Source organism: Salarias fasciatus, chromosome 10, assembly GCF_902148845.1.
Source record: "Salarias fasciatus chromosome 10, fSalaFa1.1, whole genome shotgun sequence".
Taxonomy (NCBI): domain Eukaryota; kingdom Metazoa; phylum Chordata; class Actinopteri; order Blenniiformes; family Blenniidae; genus Salarias; species Salarias fasciatus.
This window is the reverse complement of record NC_043754.1, coordinates 16,624,483-16,635,723: the sequence shown is the minus strand read 5'-3', so window position 1 is coordinate 16,635,723 and position 11,241 is coordinate 16,624,483. Positions and strand designations below refer to the sequence as shown.

The 11,241-nt window shown below is 42.3% G+C and overlaps 1 protein-coding gene across 1 annotated transcript; it reads right to left on the bottom strand.

Annotated features, from left to right (window-relative positions):
- Positions 1-3,221: 3,221 nt before the first annotated feature.
- Positions 3,222-10,884, bottom strand: LOC115395728 (UDP-glucuronosyltransferase 2C1-like). Its single transcript, XM_030101365.1, has 4 exons — positions 10,881-10,884; positions 7,822-8,108; positions 7,034-7,747; positions 3,222-3,806 (listed from the first exon to the last, which is right to left on the bottom strand). Exons 1-4 carry the CDS (start codon positions 10,882-10,884, stop codon positions 3,222-3,224), a joined length of 1,590 nt encoding a protein of 529 aa, XP_029957225.1.
- Positions 10,885-11,241: the final 357 nt, after the last annotated feature.

Here is an 11,241-nt window from a genome sequence, read left to right as displayed (position 1 = left end):
GCATATACAATCTTAAAGGAATAGACGTTTTCAAAAAACCCAGATTCAGAACCAAAATCAAAGAAAGAAACATTGTGGTAAAAGGAGTGAACTTATGCAATGCTCTGAAACAGGAAATCAAAGAGTGTAAAACAATTATGACATTTAAGAAACATATAAAAAATTCCACACTGGAAAAATATGAAAATGAAAACTAAGTTGTTGCGGGTGAAAAAACTTTTTGATTTAATGAATATGAGTTTTTGAGTATTGTTAGTTTGTTCAAATACTGTATGTAAAGGGGCAGATATAATAAGATTGTTCTTCTTTCTGCTCCTTTTCTTTCGTTTGTTTGGTGTCTCGACTGATGACATTGATGTATTTTCATCTTTTTTGTTTTTTGTCTTTGTGTTGTTTTAAACGAAAGAAACAAATAAACCAAACCAAACCAAACCAACATATTTTCAATCCTTTTTTTAATTTTTTTTATTTTGTATATTTTACTCAATAATTTCATCAGTAAATTCCTGCTATTTTCCTTAAAATCACAACAAATCAGAAATGGAACATATACAACATATTTGATTCATATGCCTTTAAAGTTTGCCTCAGAAAGACAAAGCCAGAAGTAAAATAAGTTTTCGAGACTTAGCAATATGAAAACACTGCAACCTTTGTGCAGCCTTTGCTGGGTCCAATTGCCTCTCTGCTGTAGTAAAGCCTTGCCCAAGGCTGCATGGGCATTTGCACTGTCACCTTAACCAGTCCTTTTGAAAAGATAGCCAAAAGTAATTTGTGAGCCGAGTTACAAAGCTTCACCATTGTTTTTAAGGAAGAAATAAAACAATAAAATGGCATCAATAAGAACTGCAGCAAAGTCTGGGTTAAAAATCAAGGGAACAAAAATGGTTTTTACTTTAGACTAGTTTTAAACATGGACAGTAAACGGGCTTGTCTAATGTGTACTTTGTTCAATAACTTCAGAGCAGCAACTTAAGAGTCCATGTGGAATTTCAAATCTGCTGACTCTGCTCCTGGACACTCCAACAATTTTTTTCAAGATTCCACAGCAAATCAATTTCACAACAGCTCACTGAAACAGGCTTTCCCCATGCAGGATTTAAAAAAGCCCATGCAAGTGAGCTGGACGAAGGTAGAAGCTTTTGACATTTCCCTTCATTGTTGATGGACATAATGTCATGATCGGTCTGCCGTTAGACCCAGATGCAGAGAGACCAGACCCGGGTTGACCTTTCAATAGGTTTATTCAGTTCAGGGGAGATCGAAGGGGGCTGCTGCCTGGCAGCAGCGTCGCAGGTACTCAGCCCAGTTCCCACCGGGGGAGTCTCCTGAACCCGTAGGTGAAGGGGGGAAGCTCGAGCACGCAGGCCAGCTCTGAAACCAGCAACAGCAGTTAGCTGGTGATGATCTTACGTGCTGGGGACCGTCTGAGTATGGAGTGCAGGCGGAGGGAGCAGAACACTATGCCTGGGGAAGCAAGGCAAGGCAAACACACACACACACACACACACACACACACACACACACACACACACACACACACACACACACACACACACACACTACAAGCAACACGGCAGCAGCCGTAACAGGTAAGCCAAAGCGTGGTGGGGCGTTACGAGACGAGACGAGAAAAGACAAGGCAAGACAAAATCTCCTTTCTGGCTTGACAACACAGCAGAATCCCTCTGCAGCAGCAGCAGAGGTAAATGGACTGCACTTATATAGCACATTTCAACCTGCAGGGATCGCAAAGCACTTCACACCGGGCTCACACTGGATACGTTCCAGCTGCGGAACGGACACCACAGCTAAGCCGTAGTCATTAAAAAGGGAGTGTGTGTGACAGTGCTGCAGTAATTCTGTACTGGACAGGTAACGGAGCCAGCATTAGTCCGGTGTGACACTATTATCACACACCAGTGGAGGCGGCTGCCATGCAAGACACTCAATCCATCCACTGGGGGCAATTCAGGGTTCAGTGTCTTGCCCAAGGACACTTCGACATGCAGAGACAGAAATCGAACTAACAACATCCCAATTGAGAGACGACTGCTCTCCCCACTTAACCACAGCTGCCCCATTAGCCTATAACCCTGGAGGTAAGTGGAGAAGATAACGATCCATCAAGGAGGGATGATTTGTATGGAGGTAAATTTGTTTCTTTATTTTTCAATCGAAAAAAAAGTTGCTCCAATCGCAAAACATGTTTTCAATCAGAAAAAAACTTCACTTCATAAATCATGCCACTTCAAAAATATCACTATCAAGGAGTGAACTCAATTTATCAAGAAATATTACACCAAACATTTGGAAACCTAAAAAAAAGGAACAGAGACAATATGTTATGACCCAGAGAGTCACACATATTCTTCAAGGACACAGGACAAACACAGGACGAGGGTTCAATCATTTATTCAACACTTTCCCCAGAGTCGGCGTCTTCAAGCTGTAAATCCTTGAAGCTCTGGAGGAAAACGAACCCTCATCACCTGTGCCCCAAAAGTTACAACAAAAAAAAAAAAGTAGTGCCCCAAAAGTCACAACAAAAAAAACAAAGTAACAAACGAAAGACGGCCCAGATGCGCCTGCCATACTAAAGAAAAAGACGAGTTCACACTAGCCCAGCTGCTATGCAGTCGTAGAAGCTGATCCCTCGTCCAAGCTAAAGACAAAACCCAACTAAACCCAATCAAAAGAAAGACAAAAACAGGAGGGCTGGTCACACCTGGACAAACAACGACAGCAATCAGGAAAAAGGAGAGAAAAAAAAAAACACGAAGCCTGCCAGCTGGCTAGCATGCCCTGGCCAGCACCATGCTTGCCTGCGGGAACCGGAGTCCGCGCGCGCCGGTGAGCGCGCACCTGAGGTGGCAAGTGTAACGAGATGAGAGAGAGCGAGAGGGGGAGCAAGATCGACCGACCAAGAGCGCCGCCTCCATGCTGCTATTTATAGCGCGGTGGCGCGACTTGCTGCACTCAAAACCCAAAAAAAAAGAAAAAGATAATTACTACAAAAAAAAGTAGCAAAACACAAGATCCCGAAAACACAGGATAAATATTCACAAAATACCTGAACGGAAACAAGCAAGAGAGAAACTGTACATTAAAAAAAACACGATGTGCCAACAACAACAAAGAAACAGAAATGACATATCCTAGGAAATATGTCCTAAAGTAAATACAGCTGCTTTTTATCTTTCTGAACTACTTTATCCTCATCAGTTTTGTTTGGCTTTTGACTTTTTTCTTCTTCTGCAGCACAAAAATCTAAACACACCGAGAGTAGAAACAATCAGCGCAGTCAGCACAGTCAGCATGAGGAGCAGCACGTCTAAAGAGTAATATGAGTACCAGGGCATCCTGTAGGCCTCGGTACGCAGATGAGGAGCCCCTTTGTGACGCATGACGTATTCTACCCAGAAGACGGCCTGGTCCATGGGGGCCAAAGGCTGGTCCCTGTGCAGACGAGACATGCGCTGAATGTTCATGCGGTAGCTGTCTGTGTGGAGCACTTCCTGGATGCCTTGCTCAAAAGTGTCCGCGTTGAGGTCCGACAGCTCCAGAATCTTGGCGGCTCCCCTGTCCTGCAGGCGCAGGAGGTTGTCATACTGGTCGAAGAACAAGGGTATGCCGAGCACCGGGACGCCGTGGTAGATGGCCTCCTGGACGCCGTTGGTTCCTCCGTGAGCAACGAAGAGCTTGATCTGCGTGTGGCCCAGGAGGTCTTTCTGGGGCATCCAGTCCACGATAAGGGTGTTATTTCCCAGTGTAGAGGGAGTCGCTCCTTTGTGTCTCCATATCACCTGTTTACAGAGCAAAAAAAAAAAAAAAAAAAGTCTTCATTTTACAAAGAAGGAGCCACAAGGAAAATCAGTGGAAACAATTAAAGATCCAGCAATCTAATTCAATTCAATTACAACTAGTACAATTTCATGACACAGCAGATTTCAGTATTCTGCAGACAATGTATAAAGTTCATAAAGAAAATGTACCTGTCAATATCCAGAACAGATGTGCAAATAGAGAAACTCAGTGTAACTTAAATGAAAAAGAGAATTTCAAAAAAACTAAGAATTAATTGCAAATTAATGGAAAGCAGGATTTCTGTAAACGGGACCAATTTATGGAACAATCTGGGCACAGAATCAAAAGAGTCAAATCTGCCTTCCAGAATTAAGAAAGTAATCAAGACCAGCATATTGTTGAAATACAAGGAGATGAAAAAACACAGTCACAGTGTTGTCATGATAGAAAAACTCTGACATAAGTGAGAGAGGCTGTGAAGGTTTTTCTGTCTTTATGGTCATTTTGTTTGTTGTTTGTTTTTTATTTTCCAGTAAGTTGATTGTAGGATATGTAAAAGGACAGAATGCATATGTTTATTCTTCCTTCTGCAGATTTGATTCATAAATTTGTAAACTTTTATCATGTTTTGTACTGTACTGAATTTTTTTGCTTTTGTCTTTTATCAATGAATGAAAAACAAATGAACCAAAAACTAAAGATTTGATTGTGATGTTGCCATTAACTTTAATACAATCCCTCATTTATGTACTTAATATCATTTTGGGACAGATGAAAAAATAATGATGAGTTATAGGCAGGATGCCAGTTCACCACAGGCTTTCTTTTCCTTTTAGTAATTCCTCCAAAAACAACTTGCTCACTCGTTTAACTTATTATCCAATTTTCCTTCAATATCCAAGCTGTTGATGATTTTATGTGTCGAGTGATCAATATCCAGCTGCAGGGTAATCTGAACAAAAAATGTATACTGGTATATATTTGCTTAGATCAGGGGTTCTCAATTAGAAATGTAAAAGGTCCAGAAAATACGTTTTGAGGAAGTCATAGGTCTACAGTGCATGGTGGCGGTGAAAAATTTTGGACTTTTTTTTATGTTTTCATGTAGTTTTAGGCTTGGTGTACTGTACTGTAATAATCAGGAGTTAGTGGAAGACACAAAAACATTTATTTTCAGTATCACACTGATATTCTTTCCTACTTAGTATTACTCAGAAACATAAGGGGCTCCTGAAGCGCAGCCTCTCTGTGCATGTTAGAAAAAAGTGTGTCAGGCGGCGAGACGGCACCAGAAGAAGTTGTGACATGTTCTATGATATGATGCACCGTTTTTCAGTATATGAGAAGGACTGAACAATCGTTTCCGTGCATTTTTTATTCCGTAGCAGCAGTTAAACTATATCAGAAGGAGGGTGTGTGACTGCCGGTTTGCGTAGCTATCAGCCAATCAACACATCGTTGTCATGGGAATGACATCCCATAATACATGCATGAGTACGAGCACAGTCACACACTCTCCGGCTGTGTCTGAATGTCCAAACTATTCCCTATATCGGGCACTACGTAGTGAAGACGTCATTTGTTGGGCTGTCCAAATGTCCAGATTAGGGCTGTCACAATATCAAATTTTCTCTACACGATTATCGTGGGCAAAAAATGTCACGATAACGATATTATCACGATATCAGCAAAAATTTAACTAATAATGGTACAAACATTCAGATTCATCTTTAATTTTATTTTTGTTTGTTTTCTCTCTTTTCCCAGACGAATTACATTCAGAATACCTGTCAAATGAAGAGTTGAAACAATATGAGAACAGTAACTGGACAACTGCAAACGCAAGGGTGTAGTTTCACTCAACTAATTAAAATCTGATGAACTGATTAACAGAGGATCCACAGCAGAGGCCGTAATTTACGTAGGGTTGGTGGGTTATGAAAAGCCACGGGCCCTCTTGGGGTGAAATCCTGTACCACCACCACACTGCCAAGAATTTTTGTTTGTTTGTTTGAATCCAAGGCGGAATGAGCAGCAGCTGCTTCTCTCCAGCCAGAGGCGCCGCTACTGGCTCGGGCCCCGAGCTGAAGGGGGTCCCGAGGAACGGCTGACATCAGTCAATTTCAATGACAAATTTAAGGCGCTACACTAGACGCTGCAACGACATGTCGAAAATCCCCCGCATGGGGCCTTTTTCCGAGTACTCACCGGTTAGTTGCTAGAAGGGGGCAGCGACAGACGGCGGACATCAGCGACACAACTTGAAACCCCCCGGATACATTACAATGACACATCGGGAACCTACCTAATGGGGCCCCATTACTACCCGGCTTACATCAACGTGCAGTCAGTGTTGCTGTTGTCAGGATAGAGTGTCTCGCTGCCGTTGTCGGCCACCGCTGACATGTTTAGTTCACTCGTGACACTCGCTAACTGGAAGCCACGCTAGCTAGGAGCCGTGCCCGCTACTGCTGCTCCTGCTGTGTTTATATGTGAGGGGGAGGGGGAGGGGTTGGGGTGCTGCACAGGAGGGAGACGAAGCAGGTCGGAAGAACTGGAGCGGATTTTGAAAATACACTTCAACACGTTTCAAGTGGCACTAGATCCTCTATGCAATATTATCATACGCGCATTTTGAACACGATACTGAAATTTCATTTTTTAATACCACGATTATCGTCAATACCGGTATAACGCGACATCCCTAGTCCAGATAGCAATGAAGAACGGCACTAGAAATTTCCACTAAGCATCTCGAAAAATATTGAGCATCAATGCTCCCGAGATGGCTCAATATTACCCATCATGCATTGTGAATCTCCAGCAAAATGGCGGAATGGCGGGTCACGTGATCAGCGCTGAGGGAAAAAGTAGGGAGCTGTGTGTCCAAATTGCCAAAGGATTCAGGGCACTATAAAGTCCACTATGTACTCCAGCACTATAAAGTGATTGAGGGGTTAGGGCATAGTGTGGACATTCGGACACAGTCTCGCTCTCGCTCTCTCGGTCAGTCTCACTTCGCGTCATTCAGTCAGAGTGGCGCACTGTGTTTTTCTTTTTTTCCCTGGGTCCACAAAGAGGTAGTCCGCGGTCCGGATGTGGACCACGGTCCGCCTATTGCGGATCCTGGGCTTAGATGCTTCTCTGAACCATGATAACTTGTGTTTACTCTCTTGGGAAAAAAAAAAAAACTGTTCATCCAAACCACAGCAGGAAAAGAATTTACCTTCTGAGGTAACTTGGCAAACACTCTGGCGACTTCATCTGTGAGATCTGCAGGCAAAGCGTTGACCAAAGTTCCCAGAGTCATGATGATCACTCCGTCCTCCCCGGCGCTCTGAACAAACTCCTCCAGGTCCGCTGGCAGCGGCTGGGCCGGTTTGCACTGGAATCCTCCGATGTAAACGACGTTCGGCATTGTGGGTCGAGGGTAATCAAACACAAAATCTGACCTGAACAGCCAAATGTCTGCTTCCTGAAGGAGTGAGATAATGTCAAATTTGCCCTCAAAATACTTCTCTCGGATAGCGAAATAGCAGGGCTCCACCATGAATTTCTGCTGGAATAGGTCGATGCTGGAGAAAAGAAAGTTCTTGACCCTCTGGATGAAATTCATTTTGTCCGTTAAGCCCGATCCTGGCACTGGGATGTAGGACAGTGGAGACGGGGCTAAAGCAAAGTGGCCTTCTCCACTTGTAATCCATCGCACATTGAGCACGACAGGCAGTTTAAGGAATTTAGCGAGGTACAACCCCACTGCTATAGCTGGATCAGTGAGAATCAATTCATATTTTGAATCTAAAATGCTTTGGAGCACTTTCTGATCTTCAACAATTTTAATGAAGACTTCAGCCCACATTTCTTGAACCTCAGAGAACGTGGACATCCAATGTGTGGTGAGTTTGAGAAATGTCCAGAATGAAGCTCCTTCTCTCTGCGCCTAAACAAGGTCATAACATATCAGTGACTGCATGACCCACGTTGTTCCCATTGCACATGGAAACATTTACTTACCCTCAGCTGTTCGTCTAGATACACTTCAACGGAATCCTCCATGCTCTCGTCCATTTCAACTGAAATGGAGGTGTAGAGAGGAGACTCTTCTGGAATGTACCAGCTGTTGGAGGCCCTGATCACGGTGAGGTTGTGTCCCCTTGAATGAAGTTCTTCCAAAATAACTTTCATATTCACCCAATGGCTGCCGTCCAAGGGGACAACCAGAATGTTTCCTCCATTGCAGGAAACCAAGCATAAACTAAAGACTAGAAATAATCCACATATACGATGCAAATGCACAGTTCCTACAATGAGAAACAAACACTACATGACTTCACCAGTTAACATTTCAATGTTAATTTTGTATACATGAATGCAGATAACATTCACATATTGATCATAAAATGATTGATAAATATGAGGGACCGTACAAGACATAATTCATTCTAGCCCTCTCACACACATATATTCACCTCTCACATATATATATTTTATTTCACATGCATACGTTGTCATTTTAAACACACATTCATTCCTTTTGCACATACATATATTCTCCTTGCACACACACATATATTGTCCTTTCACATGCATACAGTATATCGTCACACTTACACACACATATATTCTCCTTTCACATATATATTTCACATATGTACAAAGAAAATATATGTATATAAGAGAAATATGAATGCACTGTATGTAAGAGAAGACTATATGTATGTGCGAGTGAGTAGAAAGTTCATACTTTATCGCGCTGAGTGGCTGACAAGCTCAAGGAGGCGGGTCTTGCGAAGATCAGTCAATATCGAAGGTATAGTGGAGTCTGAACACTGATGCAAGCCACTGGGGAATTGGGAAATACTCTGTGATCCCCAGAAATCCCAGCTGCTTATCCTCGTGGCTTGAGCAGCAGGTGACAGGTTCATCTGCTCCAGTCTGGACTCACAGCATGGTGGAAAGTGAGAAACTCTTCAGACCTGCCAACTTCCAAGTGGCTTCAGCAGGACAAGCAGCTAAGGCTAACACTACCCAAGGCCCAACTGGAGGATGATGGCACTGCTTATCAACCCATGTGCCATCACATAATGGGTGAATTGTGTCTTCCGTCTGGATATGACGCCTTAAAGGAGAACTGTGCAACACTCCCCCTACTGGTCTCCTGTGAAAGCTCAGTCGTAAACGTTCTCCGCACCCCCCCCCCCCCCCCCCCCCCCCCCCCCCCCCCCCCCCCCACGTGCAGAGAGCGTGCCACTCCCGTTTCCTTTTTGTCCGCATGTCAGACAAAGGTTTTTTCTGTATTTTTGGTTCTGCCATCCATGAGCACTAAGGGTGGCGTTGCTAACGCTAGCAAGGGTTTCATGTTTGTTTTACGTGCTTTTGTACTTGTATTCCCGTATAAGTGCCGTAAAGCAGGATTGTTCTCATAAGATGTAGTCGGGTCCGCTCCTCTGAAAGTTGCAAGTGCTGTTTTCAGGACACAGACACTGGGGGGAAAGGAGGGAAAGTGAATCACCGTGCCAAGTCTTTGTTTACCCCAACAGGGATTCTGAAAAACATTTGTTGAGGTAAAAAAGTTGCATAATTCAGCTTTAAGGCACAGTGAATAAACACAAAAAAATTCTGCTAGCTTAATGCTAACGTCTATGGAAAAAGTCATTGACATGTTAACAGTTAGCTTAACAGTCACAGAACTTGCTGGAACAAATTAAACTGAACATTTCACTTACTCGATACAAAGAACAAACTCCAATTATTTCAGTAAAAACTGGCATATGTATATTCCTCACTCAGAAAAGCATGGACAATATCATACCCCCAGTTCATACGGTTTTTGCCGTATTTTAATACAGGGAAAATGCTACTTTAGCAAATACGGGCTTATTGCCATTCCTGTACGCCAAAAAGAAAAATATACAGCAAAAGAAATTGATGAAAGAACCTAAAATCAACTGGCCAGTAATTGGATGCCTGGTTGTCAGTCAAGTGCATGGCCAGGTTTGTGTATTTTTTGATTGGTCAGGCGAGGGGGCTTTGTGTCTGCCACAGTTGTAATTGGTTCGACGGAGAGGGAAGAGTGTTGTTGTTTTTTTTTTTTTGTTTTTGTTTTTTTGTCTTTGGGGAGCATGGAGTGGGGGAGACAAGGTGGGTTGGTGGGTTGCCACACTGTAAGTTTTGTTTTTGCTAGTGGACTTTGTGTGAACCAGGACACATTTTGAGTGTGTTAAGGACTTGTTCTCAACTTCTACTGAACTGTGGTGGATCCACTGAGGTGCCAACTGAACACAGACTTAACGTCAGATCTGTATCCACCAGTTGAAGACAGCATGGACTTTTAAAAACTCTTTAATCCCAAGCCTATATTTCCAGCTGACAATTAAAAACTATATAAAAACTATATTCTGAATTACTCTTATTGTGTGCTTTCAAATTCAGCAAACTACCTTGTGCTAATGTAAACTTGAAAAATATAGGTTTTTTTTAAATATTTTTTTACTATAATATTATAATTTGTTATTTTTTTCTTTGTGCTTATTTGCGTATTATTTTCACTTTACCAAAACGTTATGGCTCAGGATTGAGTCCATGTGAGTGCATATTAAAATAAATTTGTTTGAAATAGTTCATGTTGCAATTGTTGTTTGTTAGTTGTTTTGTTGTTCAGTTTCGTCGCATCTGCCGAGAGATACAGTTTTTTAAGTACTCTTTTTAAGTGTAAGAGTGAAAGCTCCCCCAATAAGGGAGGTATGAGGATTGTTTTGACAGGTATGCAATAATCAAAAATTCTGACAAAATGCACAGCAAGTAGCTACGGAAGCTCGAGAGGCTGAAAGCCAAAATCACAAATTCATCATTGTTCAGAAAGAGAATATATGTGTGTGTAAGAGTGACTATGTGTGTGTGTGTGTGTGAAAGGAGAATATATGTACATGCAAAAATAATGTGTCTAAAATTACAATGTATATGTGTGAGAGAGAAAATATTTTTATGTGACAGATGAATACATGTGTGTGAGAGGGCCAGAATGAATTATGTCTTGTACAGCCCGTCATAGATAAACATAATATTTCACTCACCCATGGTCGAATGAGGGGGCAGCAGTCTGGTCCTCCTGCAGTGTGACAGTCTATCAAAGTGACTCTGGAGTTATTTGAGTTCATACTCCAGCCTCACAGGAATCCCACCCTTTCTGAGGTAAATAAGTTACCTATGACACGTGTCTGATGTAGATTTGATATATAAAGCTGTAAATGGTTCTACATACTTTATTAGCAAATCAAATTATTATTTCCTCTCATTTCCTTGCTTGTGGTCTCATTCCATTGCAAACTGAGGTGAAGCAGTGGTCGTTTCAGTGTTTTGAGTGTCATTTTGTGAATGAATTTTTGGGATTTGAGGCCAGTTGTATGGCTTAAGGCACTTGCACCAGACAAACCT

Bases quoted from the DNA above. Each gene is read 5' to 3' on its own strand.
- LOC115395728 (XM_030101365.1), bottom strand. The intron at 7,748-7,821 runs GTAAGTAAATGT...GACCTTGTTTAG, and splicing joins ATCTAGACGAACAGCTGAGG to GCGCAGAGAGAAGGAGCTTC. The intron at 3,807-7,033 runs GTAAATTCTTTT...CTCTGTAAACAG, and splicing joins TTGCCAAGTTACCTCAGAAG to GTGATATGGAGACACAAAGG.